The sequence below is a fragment of the Myzus persicae genome, unplaced genomic scaffold (assembly GCF_001856785.1).
Source record: "Myzus persicae strain clone G006 unplaced genomic scaffold, MPER_G0061.0, whole genome shotgun sequence".
In the NCBI taxonomy this organism is placed as follows: domain Eukaryota; kingdom Metazoa; phylum Arthropoda; class Insecta; order Hemiptera; family Aphididae; genus Myzus; species Myzus persicae.
The window spans coordinates 136,349-159,213 of record NW_019103785.1 but is presented as its reverse complement, the minus strand read 5'-3'; the positions used below and the strand labels follow the sequence as shown (position 1 = coordinate 159,213).

At 32.3% G+C, this 22,865-nt stretch overlaps 1 protein-coding gene across 1 annotated transcript in view; it reads right to left on the bottom strand.

Annotated features, from left to right (window-relative positions):
* Positions 1-22,865, bottom strand: part of LOC111035303 (lachesin-like) — a 184,961-nt gene that overhangs the window by 94,305 nt on the left and 67,791 nt on the right. Inside the window, exon 2 of the mRNA XM_022316868.1 lies at positions 21,497-21,675. Coding sequence (XP_022172560.1) covers positions 21,497-21,587 — 91 coding nt within the window. The 5' untranslated portion in view covers positions 21,588-21,675. The remainder of the gene's footprint in view (positions 1-21,496; positions 21,676-22,865) is intronic.

Below are 22,865 nucleotides of genomic sequence, written 5' to 3'. Positions count from 1 at the left end.
AGAACTAACTTAAATATTTGTATTAATTTTTTTACTATTATTAATATTTATAAGCCTTGGTAACTTAGCTATTGGCTGACGAGATTTTTTTTTTATTGGTGTGATGTTCAGGGTTGCAAAGGATTTGTTTGGAGAATATATTTACAACAAACCATCTGTATTGATTTTATAAATTGTATCACTAGTTTGTTGGGTATTTTGGTTTTTTTTCTAAGATGCTTGGTGCCGTTGGTGGAGGAATTCATGATTATTGTATTTCATTTTAGAAGAGTCCGTTTCTTTGCATTCGATGAGAAGGTGTTAAACTTAGACTCCATAAGTAGAACATTGGATTTGATATTCTTTGCTCATAAAATAACCTTGTATGTTAAAGAAATATGTGACATAAATAATTTACAAAATCATTTGTGTAATCATAAACTCATACTACACAAATGAAAAACGTATAGACCAAAGTTCGAAATTTAACTAAAGATTATCAGTGACAATGTCATATATATTCCATTGTCTTTGTAGTATGAACATAATAAAAGTGATTTATTCCTCAAAATAGATCCAACTAAATTAAACTTACTATAAAATATGTTATGACATTCATGTGGCTTCAAATTGAGATGATGTGTTAAAGTTATCAAGATAGTGATTGATTAGGTACTAATTTTTTTTAGCATAAAACTTTATTTTATGCAATAGTTGGAGTGAAACTTACAAATGTAACACATTTATAATTCAAGAAGCTTATTATTTATAAAAAAGTAAATTAACAAGAGGGAATATTATAGTAATAATATTTTAACGACGACAATAAAACGACAATTGAGCAATGAAGTATAATATTATAAATTTTGATATGATTATGGCGTAATAACTTTCCAGAATTTATCTTATGAAAGTATGCTTAGTAATATAACAAATACAAATACCTCATTTGTTACTTTTATTATTATTACTTTTTTTTCTGTAAAATATTTTCTTCACTTAATAGTAATCATATATTTTTTTTAATCTATTATAAAAAAAAAATGTTTGTATAGTTTTAATATCTTAAAAGTTAATATTTATTGACTACAAATTTGATTAAATATTGATATAAGGTTATTTTTTTCAAAGACCATCATTAATACTGCAAGCATTACCTAAACACACTATCACAGAGCTAAAATCATACGTAAAAAGAACATTCTGCAGTGTTGCTGTACTGGAGGTCAAATATTTGACCAATGAATGTAAAATGTTGATAAACCCATTTAACAAATACTTACTTATTACTTAAAATATGTTTCTTTTTTTTAAATATTTGAACAGGATATAGGTTGGTATTTTTTCAACCTAACAAATAATAATATGTTTGCAATGGTTTGTACCGTATATATTATTTCATCGCAGTATTTATTTTTACTCCTTAATTAATGAGGACTAACTTAGGTACAGAAGACTTTAATTACCTGTCTTTGGAAAAACGTGTAATTCTATTTGAAAAAGAAAAAATGTAATAATTTATATTTTAAAATTATCATCATAGGCTCTTTTGTCCATACGATTGTCAACGATTGATCAAATAAAAGCAAACGGTTATTATTATTTAGTTAACAGGTATCTGCGGGCATATTATAATACATTTTACGACTATAACCATGTACATGAAATAACGAACAGTTTTGTTCGATGAATAAAATCGGTGTGTGCATAGAATTCGTTTACGCGGGCATAGGTCAAGTCGTGGTCGTCGTTGCCGACGGATTTATCGATTTTCAACACCACGGACATCGATCTCCGGGTGTATATGTATAAACATGACCGATGCAAACGTTTAAAAATATTTATACGGTTCGTATTGTTTATCGGCAGCAACGGACGTCGTTCCAGACAGTGAGAGATATATCGTCTCCGTCGTCCTCCAGTCCTTCCGTGGGTTTAAGTGCGTGGGTGTGTGAGTGTGTGTGTGTGTGTGTGTGTTTGTGTGATATATTTCTTGATTTCGGTGGGCACGCCAATGGTTCGACAATGGCTCCGAGTTGCGATTTATGGCGAGAATAATCGAAGAACGGAAAACCGTGTGAAATACACACTCATTAGCAAACACTCGCGTATTATTTATATTTAGACATTATAGAATAGTATAAGTACGCAAGTGTATAATATATTATTGGGACCTTACCGAAATCTGGAAGTCCGGTCAATTTCCGTTGGATGCGGTCATTAATATGCATTAGTACTTCATGTTTTACTTTTATTTTTTTAATTAAAACAAAAGTTTTCAGTGTACATTTGTGAAATAAACGAATATTGTCAATTAAAAAAAAAACCTATATAAAAAATATATGCTATTAGAATATCGCAATATATATTAATTTTTAATACCTATTACAATATCATATTATTTATTAAAAATATTAAATATTTATTAAAAGATCCATAACCTTCAATATTGAACTATAGACTTATGAAAATCAAAGTTTCGACTTAGAATTCCAATATGAAACATTTCATTTCACGGACACGATTTAAAAATAAATCGAAACGGCCACTGCAGTATAAAAAAGTGAGTACGCGGGATAATGAGAGCATACAAGCCTTAATTATTGTATAGGTAATGGTTTCTCAGGCGTCTGCAGTCTTCTCGCGTTTTCCGGATTCGAAAATACTCGTCTTAAATGTTTCAAACTATAGAAACGAATAAATGAATATAAGTGAGTACCTGTACCCGCCTGCTGTACCTCGCACATAAACACATATATCATAAACAATAAACATGTTTAACGTTTATACACCGCGGCAACAGACCGCGCACAGACATTATAATATATTATGTGTGTAGACGAAATCGCTGCAGTTCGTGGCAGTAAAGTTAAAGTAATTTCACTACTCGTGCAGAAAAGCTGTATTCGAATGCTCTCACGCACTGACAAGATTACTATAACATTATTATTGCCAACGCCTCTGCGCAGCGTACGCGTCGTCGTAAGACTGCCACGGCTCTACTGGTTATTATACGGCGAGTTCACATGCACACAATATAATATATAACAATAATAATAATAATAATAATAATGTGTATCGCACGACATTATCACGGGTGGCGGCAAATTTGGCTCTTGTTTGGTGTTCGCGGGACGATATTATTTTATAACAAATCTAGCATATTGGATGTTTTAGAGCACCGCGGCGCCGGGTTGGATTATTAAAACTATACTTAACTCCGCCGAACAGGGCGCATACAAAATTAATGTACATAACTTGCCGAAAACTTTCGGTGCATAGGTGTAGTAGTGATAATATAATAATATACGTGACCTCGCCAAACACCTCTCCGCTTCAATTGGCTGGTGTTCACATCGAACACACAAGCACCGGGTGGTTGGAGGGGGGGGGGGTATCAACTCGATCGCTGACGCGTTTCACACAAGACAATAATGACGTAATAAGAGATGGCCGGATATTTGCAAAGAATCAAACGACCATCGGTTCAAAGCGACGAGTAAACAAAGCCCGGAATCAAATGTATCACAGCGATTTCAGAGTCCTAAATCATATTATTTACAAGGTTTACCCATAACAATACGTGCACTATCTACATGAATATAGTGTAGCTGTATTGACCTACGCTCGTTCACAACTCTACTGTCGATCATAAATAAAATTATATTTGACAATACTATGAAGCGAGTCAGGTGATGCGTATAAAGATAAATAATTAAATCTCAAACGTACAATGCGACTCGTTTGTTATGTAGTAATATCTTATCTTATAATATAATAACATACCCATTTGGATCCCACCACACGACTAGTGTGATTATTATTATTATTACTACTACCACTATTATTTTATTTTAGTTAGTTAGATGCACAGAGCCACAGACGCGACGCGACAACATTGAGTCCGACGCTCTGTCGCATAGTACCTCGTCAATTTATATTTTGTTATATTGCCAAATACATATTGTTTTAATAGTCATATTATACGTTGTCAAATATAATATGTTATTTTATTGTTAATCCTGACTAAGAATTAATGAGCCCCCACAGTTAAGACGTTAAACAATAGTTGCATCGATGAAAATATTGAATTTTAAGGATGTATCATCAATTAGGGAACCGTTTTTTAATATTCATTACTCATTTCTACCGTATAAGCTTTGAAACCTGCTTATAATAATAATATGATAGATCTAATGTATTTTATATTCTACAAGCTACTTTTATGAGTGAGTGAACCAAATGATTAGAATTATTGTATTACACGATAATTAATTAAATTAATAGAAAATACTTATACAGATCATATAAAGCATATTATATTATCTTATTACTACAATGTATAGTATTCACATGTAACCAATTTTATTGAACAAAATTGTATTTAGTTATTCATTATAAATGAATATGCTCTTATCTAAATGTTACATTTTTGCATAAATTACTTTAGAAAGTGCATTACATTGCAAATGTAAAAAGGTTTTTTTTTACTTTGTCAAACTCAATATTTAAATTTATAACACAATTTTTGTAGAATAACAATAAACTTTATTTTTAATTTGTTTCCAGTCGATATGTGAATCAGGCCATTTTCTCACAGACCATTACCACTTAATGTGAAAACTCCGACAATATTCTTTAGGGGACATTTACATTTTTTTCAATCATCTAAAAAAGCAGCTCTTATACAGACTGGCTCTAGCCCTTTTATAAGGGTCGGAATTTAAGTTAAATATATTATTACAAAGAGAAATCTAATAAAGGGGTGGTGATAGTTTATGTTGTCTGGTAATTAAAGGTATTTAAACGTAAAATTGTAACGTTGTAATAATTTGTTATGTACCTCTAAATAATAGTAAAGTAAAACAGATACAAGTCATAAAAAATGTAGCACAGTGAATAGTTATCAGAAATTATAATCATAACTTCTAAATGAAATAATCATATTTTAATATTATATTTGTTAATTTGTTATTGTTTTAATTATTAGTTTTTAATGAAATTAGACTATGAAAACGTAATTTATTAGTCAAGTATATTTTACATATAGCAATATTCAAATACTATAATATCATATTGTTATGAATTCAATAATTTAGAAAATCACGTTTGATGTACGCATTTATAAAACTAATTATAATATTAACCTAACCTAACCTAACTAATTATATAAATTAATAAAACAGCGACTATCTAAATATCTACCTATTAAAATACACAAATCAGACCGACAATACTTTTATTATTTATAATATGAACATATAATGCGATTAATATTCCATTATAGTCAACTATTGATCTATTTGAGTAAAATATTTATCATAATATGTTACGTACATTTTGGGTCGAGCGTGGTTATTATTGAATTTATTACTTGATAGATGCCATGATATAAGTGACACATCAGGTGGGTAAAAAACAGCTGTGTTCAAAAAACACTCAGAACTAAAATTTGCTATCTTAAAATATCAGATTATCCATGATACCAATACTCAAAAACCCTCAAACTGATGAATCTTTTTTCGTAATAAACGACGTTTAATAATAGTTAAAATACATAAAAACCAGTTATGTTGTTCTGCATCATCAAGTCTTGTTATTTGTGTTCGTTGTAATTAAAATTTAACTCGCCAAATAAAACAAAATGAAAAAATGCAATTAAGAACCAAAAATGCTTGCAGACAGAACCTTTTGGTCGTGAATATATTTTTTGCTCTTAGAACTTATTTACTCTGAATTAATTGTAAATACCTACGTTTCCCATGAACGAAATTTATTTAAACAATAGAAGATGTGAGGTGATCTTAAAACTAAAATAATATGATGGTACAAATACATTTTAAGTAATATGTATTTTGAGGATAAATGTAGGTAATTAATATATTTTAATATTTTAATATCATATTATCATTACTGTAGGGTTGAGTCAATGTATATTAGGTATATAGAATTTTATGGTTATCACTAATTTGTTCTATTTTGATATCTGTAATATCAAAATAGAACAAATTATCATAGTTATCACTAATTTGTTCTATTTTGATATCTGTAATATCAAAATAGAACAAATTATCATAGTTATCACTAATTTGTTCTATTATGTAGGTAATACCTATACTTGTTTGTTTCAACTCTATTAATAAGAACCAAAAGTTCTGTTGTTATATTGACAGGATGAACCTTTTTAGTTCTCGATTAAAATTTTTATATAACGCACATATAAATGGTTATTTGAGAGATTGATTACTTAACCTACATTTATAAAAATGGGACTGTCAAAAAAAAAAAATCAAGTTAGAATCTATTGATTCTAAATTCGTCTACAACATAAGCATAATCATATTAAATTATATGAATACACATTTCGTAGAATAAAGCTACACCCACTACTCTTGTTTACATTCGACATGTCAAATTACGCGTAGGTACTTACACCGGTGGACCACAGGTTCTTACTAAATACGTGCATATAGGTAGGTTTTAAATGGAATGCCGTCTATAGAAACAGTAAACTTACTTCGAAAACGGAACCATACGAATACGATGAGTAGGAAAAAACAAAGGCTTTAGACTTTAGAGTGTGCATATTATTATAATAAATCTTCGTGCCTAAATCCTAACTACAAACTTATTCGTACAGAAAAGACACCGCACTCGGTAAATATATATATATTTGTGGGCGCAGGATACTCTCGTCGTAGATATTATTTTATATTATTATATAAATCTGTTATTTAACACCATGGATCGCGAGTTTAAGTCCACTCCGCGTTGTTTCCGGTTCGAATAGAAAAAGGATTTTCGTCAACGCTGGTCGATAAATCTTTTTTTAGCCCCCCCCCCCTTGCTATGTTTTTGCCTTAACGTACCCACGCCTCCGTTTTGTTTAAAGTTATATATTTTTATACGCACATATAAAATGTAAAGCCTGTTTTATATTTAAAGCACTAGATGCAGATGCACCTATATCTGTGTGCTGAAACGCGAAAAAGATCCAAACGGAAGAATAAAAAAGAATAAAAAGACTGCTAATAACACATAGTTCAAATCACTAAAAAAATCTATTCAAATGTTGTGTATGCTTCTTGGGATGATCATAATTCAATAATGTTTAAAAATCATCTAACTGAAGACTCCAATCCTTACTCTGATCTACAATAGTATCTAAATACACCAATTACTTCCCCCCCCCCCCATCTGTCAAACCTTTTTCTACAATGATTTAAAAGCCAGAATTTTTTTTAATATAGACTTGGGAATTTTCGCTTGTGATAATATAATGACTGAGAGCTATAGTCAGATGCCTTCCAAAAATAGCCAATCATTTTACTCACAGTTATATTTTAATGATGCTCTATGACTGACTTATATCATTTGGAAACTTATCAACTACTTTTTTTATTTCCAAAACCCAATTACTATAGTTATCTTCCTGATTTTTATTGCAAACCAATTAGTCTCTCGTCCTTCGACAATAGTATTGAAAGTCTAATTTAAAAAAAAAACAATCTCCACGTTCATTTCTTGCCGTAACATTCAACTAAATATTCAATTTTGGTGAAATACTTCTCATTCCACAATACATTTATTGCATAAACTATTACACGAGAATTTCTTTTTCCCTTGTTAATAATATTTGTAGACAATATTTCGAAGAAATTTGTCAAACCCTCAACAATAATATCTCTATAATTTTCGTAATAATTAAACAACATTGTTCATTATATAATTTTTACATTAAATTATTTTTCGTAGTGATTATATTGTTTGAATACTGAATAGTATTAAACTATATGGGTAATGAATAATGATAATATAGATAATGTGAATAATAAATTGTAATTGGTGCTTTAGTTTTGTCATAATTGTTATTCGACCGGACGCGAACGGCGACAAACGCGAGAACGACGTGCCTGGTCTACCAAATTCTCAACAAACACTATCGCAGTTCGATTGACCGGAAAACCTGCACGTACACTCTTTCGCAGGTTTTCTTCTCTATTTTTCATGCCAGACCACAAACTACGAGTATACGAGTTGAACCGATACGAATATCTTTAATTCTTAACACTTGCGTTGTGACGACTGACGGTAGTAAATAACAATTGAGTGCGTTATGTGATATTGTTTTATTATATATCAGGTGCATTAAGCTTATTACTTGGTATCAATTAATATACTAAGTACTAACTACCTATATGCAAAATGCCAGATCTCCCTTATCCTGACAACCTTGACGAATCAGTATATTTATAAAGACGGATTTTCCACGAGGAAGTTCCAATTTGATGGCATATATAATGGATTATATAGATTCCTGAAGAAAAAAACACATTTACTCTACATATATTGACTTTTCGTGGAGATTTTTATGATAATATGGGCATTTTGGAACACGATGTACAAACCTAAAACCGCGTACACTGTGTTGCAGTAACGTTTAGTACTACCTATTAAGAAAGTTAGTTTTTAAGCAAATTTATTTATTTTTTAGCTGGCGAAACCAAACCCTAAATTTTTAATCCAAATTGTTATAACCCTTATTATGATTTTTATTAATTATTATTAATTTTACCTATGTAAATTCTGTTGATCGATGACTGCGAATTTACTGGCCCAACATGAAGTGCCCACAGTGTCATGCCTAAATACTAGACCATACGAAATAATAGAAATAAGACTATATACAAATAACAATGTGGCTTTCAGACATTCAGTTATACATGCAGTATAATACGTGTTCAGATGTAAAAAAATAATTACCATAATGTTTATTGACTGAAGGAGACAATGGAAGGGTAAGAATGAGTCGTGGGGGATTATTTTTTTCCCCCTTTTCGCAGTCACTGATTATGTGTGTGTGTATTTTTGTTGAATGTGCTTCTTTCCATTTCTCACAGCACAATATTTTTAATTTGTCGATTCAAAGCTGCACATTTTGCCAAATTAAACCTACACTATTTAATAAATACAATATCCGGAGAATTGATATACATATTTCACGTTTTATTCAAAAACTTTCCCCATACTTACCTCTGCAAACATAATTTTTACTCAACGAATATAAAGTAATAACAATCAAAACGCATATTTAAACTTTTTAATAGTGTTACATTTTTGTTCGCGTCTAACTGTAGTAAATTATACCTCGAGGACACGGGAATAAACGAGGAGCTTTAGACGGGAGAAAAAAACACAACATACTTAATATAATGCGAAAGTTAAGCCCGCTTTATGCTCGAAACCAAATTTTTACCCGTTCGGTTAGTAACGTCTCGTCGACTACGTGGCGTTATAATAAAGTAAAACACAGCGAAGAAATGCGACGTTTACGTATTTATAATTGCTCGACGGAGTTTTATTTATAATCGAAATTGTTTCAAGAAAACTCGTCGCCGCCGCGTTCGTCCTCTGAAAATAAACGATATTTCAAGGTTTTTCAAATAGGTAAAACAACGTCGAGGCTCAAGCCTTTTAGTCTGTCGTAAATACAGCGATATTTCAGCTTATCCAATCTCACACGGGAGCGGTTGATTAAAAGGGGAAAAAAATCTCGGCTTCTCGCCCAGCCGCCGACCACCACGGTGCAATATATTATTATAATCAGTATTATAACTACGCCATAACAATTACGCGTTTTCTTTATGACGGCCGACGAAATTTTACCTCGAACAACAAACTGTTCGAGACACGCTCTCGCATAATATTCTTAACCGTTTCAGACAACTACCGCGGTATACAGGTATATTATATTACCTAAATGTATACCTACTAACACTTTTCTGTTGTTTTTATGTACACCGCCGGTTGGCCAGCTGCGGCAGCGAGGCCCTTTCCTAGCTCGATAGGTATGCCGCAAAGTTCAATTTATTCTGTCCATAAAAATCTACGCAAAACCGTCGTAAAAAAAAAAATGATATAATATACTTACATATTATACGTATATATAGATGTGTACATGGTCAACGGGTATTAGTTGTAAATTGTTTGATCGGCATGGCTGCTCTGGCGTATATACACGCGTGTATATACATAATAATAGATTAAATGTGAGTACGAATATTACGTACCCGGCGGTGGACCCCGGAAAATTGTGATAAACAAGGGACGGTGATAAAATTTTGCCAGATTGAATCGACAATATATGCAAACTTACGAGTTATCGTTATTTTATGCAATATGTACATAGCGGTTCACTCGTAAAACGCAATATTACATCGAAATGCCGACGGCCTTGTGACTAGAGTCCATCCTCGTATGTAGCACACACGAATCGATATTGCGATTTACGATCCACAGTATTCAATATTATGAATATCTCCTCCAACGCAATATGATGCATTACATATTATTATTTTTAGGTACGTCTATTATTATTGTTATGTACTATGCGATTTTGTTCGTATTTCGTACGCGTATTTACTATAACATAACCATCGAAATCCAATTTTTGACGAAACGGATATAATATGGACATAATAACCGTTTTACCATAGCAATATCGCACACGATTCTATCATATAATAATCAACAACATTTTTAATTTTTAATCCTATTGTACTCGACATCAAAATATTCATAATATATAGTACGCTTTATATGACAATGTACACCTGTGTAACATTTTACAGAGTTTGAGCACAAAAATATTAAATGCGCTAAACATCGAACGACACACCAATACGTCATTAAATTTGGAATTATCTGCATAGTTGATATTCGTGTTAGTTTGATAAATGTAACGTACGATTACGCAAAAATGATATTATAAATTATGAGCGTTTAAAATGTTTGGTGTTAATGATAGACACTTCGCACGCACACTGCAGTAAATCATCGGGTGGGCAGTGACACGCAGGGTTGTCATTTTAGACGTGAACCAATATGTCTGATCCAATATTATGTCTGATCATGAATAATTGCGTTCGAAAAACCATTCCGATCGGGGGCAATTTAATACTGACTAATAAATCACATTTCGTGTTAAATACGTGTAATATATTACGGACTCGTCAAACTTAATCGTTTCACATATTATGACAGTTTATATAGAGTGAATCCCTATATATTATTAAATATATATGGTAATCACTATACAACAAAATATGTGTAGTGTGTTCGACAGTAACAACTGTAAAAATTACCATCAGGATCGAGTTAAAAATGTCAACACAAATCCGACCGTTAACAAATATCTCAGTTGCGCATACACGTCTTATGCTGTGATCTCGCGCAGTGAAAGAGTTTTTATTTTGCCGTTGTTAGAATATTATGGACTATTTTAATAATAATATACTAGGTGTGGTATACTAGGTGCGCATGAAATATCGTATTGACAATAACAATAATACAAATCATAATGTCGGCTAAAACCTTCATAATATAAGCTTCCGACTGAATCTTAAATCTCGGTAAAGTAATATAATATACTGCAGTATAATAATACGTTTAAATGTCATCGTTATTATTGTCGTTTTATTAATAATGACGTTTTTTTTTTCCGGCGTGCCGCCATAAATTTCGTTATTTTATTTTCAAACATCTTTATGGCGTAATAAACGGTCCATATAGCTATAGTATTATATATTATTATGGTACATAATATTACGGTGGTTCACGTATATAAAACATTGCAAACCTCGCTGTAACGCGCGAGGTGGAGGATTTAAGTCGAATCGAGATTTTATTTTTGAAAATTCTGGTCGCTCCAACAGTGTCGTATAGTTCCGCAAGCCGCCGGTGGTCCGTGTTTGGAGCTCATCATACATCCAAATTAATTTAAGAACACACATAATATTACTGTGTAGAACGGAAGTATTAGTTCTGACGTGTCGGATTGTGGTCGAGGAGTGTGTGCCGACAAATGGACGTACACATATTTTTGCTGTATTATTCGATATTCTTATGATTTGTAAATAATAAAGCTCTAATTCAATTTAATTGTGTTGGTACCTCTATAAGTAAAAACTATTTGTGTCTCGCAAGAATAAAAAGCAAGCCGAGGTTGGTCCACCCACTATATATTTTATAGAATAAAAATGTTTGTTGATACAATATTGTTGTTTACTGACTTATTAAAACTCACTCGTTCAAACTGACTTTATTTCGAAAAATAAAAACTTTTCGATACGTTTTTAATTAGTTCAACATTGTTGATTGAAAAGAAGGGACAAAACTTATTCACTACAGCGGTTCGAAACTTCAAATGCGTGTTGAATGATTTATAAATTGTATTTATGTATCCATCGATCGATTGGCAAATCGCGCGTACGCCCTGAAAGTATACTCCATTCCACATCCTCTGCGAAGAAACGGACAAAAACTTTTTTAATCGTTTTTTTTTCTCTAATGTTTTCATCAGCCAATACCCAGCGTAACGTATTAATGAATCGACAGGCTCAAAAAAAAAAAACGCATTATAAAACGCGTTAAAGTAAATCAATAAAAAAATAAATAAATACCACAGCTGAAAACCTATACATAGGTTATAAAATAAAGGGAGACAGTGAAAGCTATACTCCTACAGAAGTATACTCGTGCGAGTAAATGAATAAAATTTGACGAAAAAAAGTTTGCGTTTGGATTAAAAAGTTGAATCTCCGGCAATCACCGTCGACTATAAGGCTACTAGCCCTAGCCGGGCTCATCGTTTATTTAAAAGTTTTTTTTTTTTGTCTCTCGTTGTTCATAAACCATAAAAACTCTCTGAAAAGTCATATTCACATACACACACACACGCACGCGCGCGTGTCTATGTAAAAAATAATTATGATATGTACACGCCTGTAGTTGTGAATTCTTGTATAATATTAGCTATTATGCTGTAGCAATGTGCCATTTTCTGTGGTTTTTTTTATTATTGTTATTAATTTTTGCCACTTTTTCTGTGGTACGAAACGTGTAGACCCACATACACTCACACACCCATTTATGCGTTTATAATATGTAAGAAAAGTCCGGCGACGTTAAGGAATTTGTGACGAAAACATGTCTAAATCCGTCTGAGTTCTGTAATAGTTTATCTTAGTTGTAGATTATTTTTATTTTACTTATCCCGACTATACTAGCATTTTGTATCGTATTAATATGGAACTTTGTGTTTTAACGTTTAGGAACGTACCTATTATACACAGTTTTTGTTAATAAAATGTAATTTTGTAATACAAATTGTAAATATGAATTATATTAAAACATACCACGTGCTAATAATATTATAATGCTATAATAATTTACCATATAAGAAAATCACAACATATTTATGTGGACTCGAGCTGGGTCATGCTCGAGTATTATTTTTCCGAGCTAATACACATTTTTATTTTGTTTATCAACAAGTATTAAGTGTAGGTGCAGCGATTTAAGTGTGTTTTTATTTTTATTGAGTTCCTCGTTTCGCTGTCGTAAACATAATAATATTTTCTTATACAGAATATTATAAAATTATAGAATTTATACAATGTGTGAGATCATTTTTCTGCGTATTATTAGCCGTATGGTATTTTTTTATTAAAACGACAACGGAATCACGTCTAATAAAATATTTAATAACGTTTAGTGTGCAAAAAAAAAAATCCTATGTAAATTGTAAATAGTTATATGAACATGTATATAGTTATATGAATATGTATATAGTTGTATGAATATATATATATATATATATATATCAGAATAGAATAAATAATAATTTAGATCTTATTTATTCGCTTGTTCCAAATAAACCGTATTTTTTAAAATCATTTACATGAATGCACTATCTCAGACTAATCAAGTGGCACGTGATGGATATTTTTTAGTCAATTCAATTTTAATTAAAGTATTAAATTATATAATATATATTTCAATGAAATCAATCAAATAACCCAAGCCGAATTAATCAACATTAAAAAAAAACATTGAATTTATATGGAAACCCACCATGTTAGTGTGATAAAAGTAAATTTAAATGGCCAAAAAAGCAGGCTTTCTTGGAAGCAGAAACTTCACCAAACAACACCACCGGAAAAATATCATCCAATTATATATTTACATCAATTAAAAATAAAACCATCTTATGGTGGAGACACTACTGGTACTCCGTACCAATAAACTTAAATCCATCAAAAGTTCAGGAAAACGATGGTGCACACCTCTGGACTTAATGATATTAAGTCTGTCAATTTGTGGTGTAGGTAGTAGGTACCTATGCAAATAATACGCATTAATGAGGTATAATGTCGATATGACGCCTTGTTGATAAATTTGGATTATACGGTCTTCTTGAGGGAATTTCTATTTCAAAAATTGTGTTTTTGACTTCTCATGTCTGAAATATTATTTGACTTTGATAAAATAGGATAAAAAAATATATATAAATATACTCTACCGCTATCGTAGATACAGCGTCAGTATCGCGATTATTTGTTTTTATTGAATTCAAACACAATCTATAGTATTATCAGTATTATGTAGTACTCTAATAGTATACATCCAGCAGTAATGAAACGGTTTCGAATATATTATAATATGTTTATATGATTAATATACCGTCGACGGTTGTAAATTAGTCTTAAGAATATGTTAATTGATTTAATCGGATTTAAATAAATTGTCTTAGGGTTTAACCGTTTTGGCCGGAAACCAGCGTACCTGACGTCCGATGCACCCCCGCACATCCTTCCGATGTAATAGAATCATATATACAGCGAAATAAGACCGCCTCGATGTTGTTGGGCTAGTTCCAAGACCATATTCAATACAGTTTAGTGGAGTTAGACGGTGAAAATTAATACGGGGGAGTGTCCGGTGTAAAGAAATTCATGAACATGCCAATTTTGCCGCGTTAAATAAATAAAAAAAAAAATAGTACATCTCCGGCGAAGGCGGCTTTTAAAAATCGATTTGTATGAATACAAGTTTTACAGGTGGTCACTTAGAAACAGAGTTTTGGAACAAATATATTATATTTCCACGTAGTGAGAGAAAAAAAAACCGTAATATATTATTAAATAATTTCTGGATTTGTTCCCGAACAGTAGATACGAAGAAGAACTTCTTTTTGCGGCGTGTAAAAAACTTCTGTTTGAATGGACTTTGCCCACAAATATATCGTTATAATGCATCCTTCCCGTCGGTTAGATTTATCAAGTAATATCTTCCGATCAATTTCGATCGGCTCGAGTTTTGTACACACAAATTAACACTTTTTAACACATTTAGTTAATTATATTCTAATCGAATGTACAATATCTCCAAGACTCAAGAGGGCATATCAAGACTTGAGACTATTGTTCTTGAACTATAGATAGTTAAAATATGCATATCACTATTTGTTACTTTTTTTTTTATCGTTTATCGTTCGACACAAAATTGTATTTTTAGAATATATATACAATAAATTATTTTCCAAATGATCGAGAAAAATTTGGATTATTAGTCCCAACGCCATTCGCATGATGATGCATGAACTGAGTTCATTGGACTTAATATGATAATATAGGCACCTACACTTCAAATCACCTTTGGGTATACAGAGAAGTATTGTAATGACGATAAGCATAATGACTTACATTATAATTATTGTGTTTAGAGAACATGGATGATGATAAAACAAATAATATAAACGTGCCGGGAAAAAGTTGTTATCGCGCTCACCACAACATACCTGCGTACATTTCTCCCGGGAACCGACGACGGTGACATCAAAGTTATAACAATAAATTATACCAATAATGATTATTATTATTAGGTATAGGTTGTACATGTTATTTCAGTGTTACGCCGAATTGAAAACGTGTTGGGGTAGATAATACAATGTAGCGTTACGATAAAATGTAGACCGAACGGATGTCCACAAAGCGTACAATATAAACTTTTAATATATAATAATAATAATAATGCGTAATAAAATATTATTCCGAATTTATTATTACCATCCTGAGTGGTTTGGCGAAAAACAATAACGCCATAATAATAAAATTACGTCCGGAAATCCGTTTAAACTAGTGGCGCGATTTTTAAACGCACAATCGCGTACTCGTTTGGTATTGCTTAGTGGTTTATAATATTATTATTGTGCACAAAATATATGCACAGTCGACCGGACATCTCATTCGCAACAGTTGTAATAAATTTTATTGTAATATAATTATGACTAGAGCTACAATTGGACTTCGATGCATTTTCATGTTTTTTCAGAAAAAAATTACTCGTTGTTTTCCAAGATACAAATGTGATTGAAGTACACACAATAAAAAACTTTTTTGGGCGGCATTTTTAGCATTTTTCGAGGTTTTCAATTTTTAAGTGCATTTTTAAACGTTTTTGGAGCATTGTTAATTTGTTTAGATAATTTTTAACCCACACTGTAACCTACTCTACTTAAAAAAAAAAAATGTGTAGTAAATAAACATATTGTAGTAAACAACAGTTAATCCGGTTATTGAGAAAAACGATTTAAAATATTGGTTTCTGAAAAATCCAGGGATAATTTGGGGGAATTTTTCGTGGACATTTTCTTAAAGTTTTTTATTTTTTCACTAATAAATGCATTCTTTTAAAATCCTTTTTTTGATATTAGGATATTTAAATCTGAGTCCTAAGTATGATTAGTCACGTTGTGATAAAATTCGTAATAATTGCTTTTTTTGCATTTAATATGCAAATACTCACTAGTAGGGTATTGATTATCACGATTTTATACGTAAACAGATAATAGGAGGCGTTTCGGTGACAATAACAGTATATACACACACGAGACGTGTTTATCGTTTATATGGCAATCAGAATCGTGTCCGTTGGCAGTCAATCGTCTGTGCGACAATAGCACCGGTTATAATTTGCGGCAAGTCATCGTTATACTAATAATAATAATAATAATAATAATAATAATAATAATAATAATAATAATAATAATAATAACAACAACAATATACTATATACCTATAATCATTATCATTTGATGGTTGTGGATTATCGTCAATTAAGTGGTTTTAGAATTCTTTCCGTGCTTGTATAATAAGTACAACCGTGTACATCGTATAGTGCACCGAGGGCGCTTTAAAATAATAATAATTATTATAAAAACTAACGAAAGGGGAGGCTTAGCATGTCGTCAATTTTATAGCACTACGGCGTGTTCACCCAGAAATATTAATATAAACCGAGGGTACTCGTTTTATATGCCGACGTGAATGTCGATCGAGGATAGAAGATATTGTTTTTTTTGGATATAGATCTGTAATCGTGCCGGAGAACAATATTATAAAACAAAAAAATGATCGTACAAACTATTACTGCAATCGTCACACTATTCAATGGATGGGAAATTACAAAAAATTAAACAACCAGCGTTAACGGTAGTGTCGTCGCGTTATCGAAGTTAAGAACAATGATATGTCATATTAGTATTATTATTATTATTATTTTTTTTTTTTTTTTTTGATCTTAACTTCGGCAACTGAGGCCATTAGCTGTAGTAGGATTTGTATTGTAGGTTTGTTTGTATTGTATATTTTGGGACGGTAGGGGGGAACACGTGTGTGTTTGTTTTTGGCAGAATTTCGAATGGGGCACCCGTAGGTTTCTGCCATGCCCCGGGGGTGGGGGATGGCAGCACTTGTTCTCCGGTCACCGCGACTTGTCCGGAGAAAAATGCCGCCCGGTAGCCGAGGATCGAACCGCGACCGGCTGCGTCGCAGCGGACGCGTCAGACCACTCGGTCACCTCATCCCCCAGTATTATTATTATTGTAAAAAAGATAGACCATAATATTGACCGCTGAATTAGCGATTGAACCGACTGGAGCGTGACAAAGTAAAAAAAAAAAAAAGGAGAAGTCACCTTTTAAAACTATTATTTCGATCGGTATATTTGTCTTTTCAACTATATGTGTACACAAATTTAAATAGCTCAATAACTATAAGTTAGCATTTTGATTCTTTTAAGTCTAAATTTTCAGAAAAATGATCAGCTAAATAATTTAAGGTGGAAAAATGAGGGGTTGTTATTTTAAAAACTGACTTTTTTTCTCAAAATTATACTCGTTCAGTAGTACAAAAAATCTCAACAATTTGAAAACACCAAAAGTCAGATAGATGAGTTACATTAAATTATTGAAGAAAAAAGGAGTGGATGAGCAGGTTTGGTGAATCATCCTGTATAAAACATCCAACTCGATTCGTGTACGTAATTTTTCCATTTTCCATCAACGGGATATGTGAGTATACTAAAAGCTTCCAATCCAAAGCGTATCGTTACATTGTTGTTGTTGTTGTTGTTATTGTTGTTTTTTTTGTAAGTATACGACCCGGTAAATCCGGCTACGGAAAGTTTCGCACCAACCGTGAGTATAATATATTATATCGGCGGAAGTTGCACGTACGAAATAGGGCGATATTATAAATCGGCGGCGGCGATCAGATTTGGGGGATTGATAAAAAAATCCCTCGAGGATTACGTGAGGGACAGCGGTGGCAGCGGCGTTTTTGTTTTTACTTGCCGTACTTAGGTATATGCGTACAAGTCCAAAACCCTAAAAAACGACTGCGTGCTTGCATATGGTATATATACGTCCGATACATGAAAGACTAAATCGTGCTTCTGCATATATATATATATATTGTGTGTGTATGTGTGTGTGTGTGTGTGTGTGTGTGTGTGTGCGTGTGTGCGTGTGTGATAACACTGGCCCGATGTTGACGTTGTTAAAAAACAAAAGTCTTTTCGTCAAAGCCAAAATGAAAAGAACACAAATAATAAGTAAAGCTATTCTTCCTCTCCCTTTCATACGTGCACAATAATTATTGTTTTAATCCGACCTAACATAGTTTTAAGACTTTTCGTTTGCAACTTATTGGCAGCACAGTTGACCTCCGACGGTGGCTATAGCGTGGTCATATTTCACGCAGTCCCGTCGTGAGACCGTTTACAGTGTAACTTCTCGTCACGTCCGTTCGAAAATATGTACTGGTAAACTATTTACCTACTAATTACTGTAAGACTCGGCAGTTTTCATAACATTGTACTGTTGTATACCCGTGTTACACGAATACAATATTTACGAATTTTGATTTATTCGTATTGCAAAAGTAAAAACATTTGATACAATTTTTAAAATAACCGTTTTCGTCGGCATCGCAATGTAACAGGTACAGAGTATAAAATGACGTAGTATAAGTTACTTAATATTTAAGTTCTGAATAATTAAAACAATATTAATGGTAAATTTCTCTATTTTTTTTTATCAGAAGTGAGACGAAAATGTTTTTTTTTACATTTATACAATATAATATTATTATAAAAATGAAACCACATGCACGCCTATTCACCACATTTCGTTTACGGCCTAACACATACTGGGTGCGTTATACTTTTACACATCTGTCCGTCATTCGTGCAATGGTAGAGGATGTGATCCACCGCTCTTGCAGACTTAATGTCCGTATTATTTTAGGACGTAATAAAAAAAAAAAATTAATTTCATCCCATCGTCCTCATCGTCGGACTCGAATCACGTTCAAAAGGTCCAGACACGTTCCGGGATCGGTCTCTGACGTAGCGGTGGCGGCAGCGGTGGCCATACACGTTCGCATTCACGCTCAGCCCTGCAGACCCAGTAATTGAGCTAGTCTATTGCATCTGACCCAAACGCCGCCACTGCCATCGTCCCGGGTTTTTATTAATTTTATCGAAACGAAGTTTTTCAAAGTGTGTTTACCACCCCTACCCCCCCCCCCCACACATCGTTATACACATGCACACTCGCGAACCCCCGACCACATGCATCGGCTACTATTCCGAGAATTACCCAAAGAAACCGATGCCCCCGGGTCCATTGCCGGTTTAATTAAAACTCTCTGATCCCCAAGCCCAAACAAAATAAACTCTCGAGCCCGGACACGTCTGATTGCACCGAAGTCAACATGCAATAATTTTTATAATAGTGGCCAAATGATTAAATCCATGACAGCCACAACAATTAAAACCCATTATATCCTGGTGTGAACAATGATAAAGGCAACATGAAATATTTCAAAAGTACCTATAAGTATGACGTACATTTTATTCGGGATTTTTTTTCTACACATACTACACTTATTTTCGAGTATACTCAAATAATAATTAAAATATTATTTAACCCTTTTTTACAACGTAGCAAGACAATTTTTTTAAATTTCAACGCCTCCCTTTTTGAGTTTAAATTTGAATTTAATTTTTTTTTTTTTAATATGACATATTATGCTTTTTACCAATTATCTTTCGATTTTTTTTCAACCGACAATTGGTCAAAGTTTTTATTTGCACAATAAACTATACTTGTATTTATCTCATTGGAGGATGTATATTTTCATTATTTTTAAGATGAATCGCAAGGTATAGTGCCCTCCTTGCCAATATTATATATAAAAAAGGTCATGGTGGATCCATAAAATCACAATATATTATTTAATTTAGTGTTGTTTGTGCCGGTCATTCTTTTACATCAACCACTTGACCTTGACCACGCTCGTAATTGCAGATTGAGATCAAATTTTTTAAATTTAAAATTATCATTTATACACTTCAAACGTATACGTACTACTAATGTACTAGCATTGGCTATTATAAACTGATTGGCAGTATGATAAATGATTATTGAGGTTCCAAAAATTAATCTTCGATTATACTCGAAACGGTGCCTTAGTACTCTTAGCAGGTATCGATATTATATTATAGTGTCCCACATAAGTCATAATAATGTATTATACCATGGACTCGGGTAACTATTATATTATACAGGAATAATCGAAATCTCCACCTTGTCGTCTGTCATGCCTGGTCGACTAAGACCATTATCGCCGTCACGTTTCAGAAGAAAAGTAACCAAAGACCGTCCATTCGTTGTCAGACTTATTAATCTCTGACAGTCATCTTTGTTTGTTTCGGTTTTGGTTATTGTTAGTATACTCTAACAATACAATTGAACTAAAATAGTATAGTAAAATCAATTGTCCTACAATAACAGTGTATAATATACGTTTGTTTTTTAATGAGAAACTCCCACTGAGACAGTCAAATTTTGGTTGTACAAAAAAAAATTGAAATCCATCTAAATTTGAAACTTTTCTTTGACTATTCTCTTTTATACATCAAGCAATTATTTATTACTTAATTCTTTAAAATATGAAATTAAAATGATTTGTAATAGTTAAACAAATGTAAATTATAAAAATCATGCATTCAGAATAAAAATGTTAAGAACATTTTTTTTTAAGAAGCACCTGCACACACACAATAGTGGCTATTTACATCTGCCGTTAAATTTAATTAAATTTTCTTATTTACATTTCTTCCAAAAATTAATGTTAACAAAGTTAATGATTTTGTTGACTGATGACAGAATTACACACAGCATTATTATAATATGTAAGTATCAGAGGTACTTAGGGTTATATAATGCGTACTCTCAGGTTACATGGCTGTCATGAATAATTATTGTTATTTCATGTACAATGTAGATAATTATTAATTATTAATGAATATTAAGTTATTTTGGTCTCACCAAAACTGCTGACGGCGACCACTGCGACGACCAGCAACAATGTCCTCGAGCTCCACGAGTCCACTGCGACTGTGTAGGTATACGGCCGCATTTCTCCGAAGATAGGACCAGTTCCCTTAATTTATTCTCACATTTATGCACTCTACAGATGTTTCACGTTACAGTACCTCTTCGGAGATCTGAAACGACAACCAAATCGAACCTATTTTATTACCATAACATTATATTAATAGTTAATTTATTAAACTTGAAACGAAAAAAAAAATATACATATATACATATGGAAGTAGTTAATATTAACAGTAATATGTAGGTATTGTTTTTTAAACAATTTCAGGTAATTAGTGGTTTATAGGTAATATTAACATTTGTAATTTTTTCAGCTGAATCGGTAGGTTTATAACTGTTATTACTTTTGTTATTTTATTTCTTTTTAACCGTTACGCAGCTATTTTTGGCCTACATCACACGGCAATTTCCACGCCATACAATATATACAATCAACTGATTAGACAACAATCACAGTGACAAATTATCGTCATTTTAGTATCAAATTTTAGGAGATATAAATGCATGACACAGGTATATAAATAACGAATCAGACCTGTGCAAGTCTTTGATGTATACACCGATCGATATAAAATCCCGAGAGTGCTCGCATACATCGCATAATATAACATACAATAAAATATGGTATATATGCACCTAATTAGGTCGCGTGTTATATTTTAATATAGGTAGCACGTATGATTTGATGTGGTTCGTGTACGAAGTCGAGTATTTACGATTCTGCGATTTGTTCGTCAAATACTCTGCTCACGCCGGGAAATCTGATCACGACGAATCTATTGTTTTTGGCCGTTTTATAAATACACACATATATAGTACATGTATACGATGTACCGTATATTATGTTATATTATATTGTTCATCCTCTCTCATAACCGTCACATCGATCGTTTTCAGTTCAGTCGCGCAAGCACGCGGAAACCAGGGACTGTGTCTCTCGGAATCAAATCTAATAGTGTTCGAAATCATAAGTTATAGAAAGTATTATTGCCCGAGACGTATCAAAGACACAAGGTGCAGACGTTCGCCGACCACAGTCTGAATGAGAACTATATATACGTATATAGAATGTTATGTGCACTTCGCATGGACAATTTGCTAGATTTATTAATTTCTCGATGACCTATATATAGTTACAGAGGCCATAGTTCAGTGTGGCGCGTGCAGTGATATCGACACCGATTCCGAAAGATCAATCCGAGACCGGGACTTTGAGTTCAACCCTATCTAATCTTTTATTTCCGAGTATAATAATATTACTACAAGCTTAAATGCGTGTTGGTACGTATTTAAATACCGT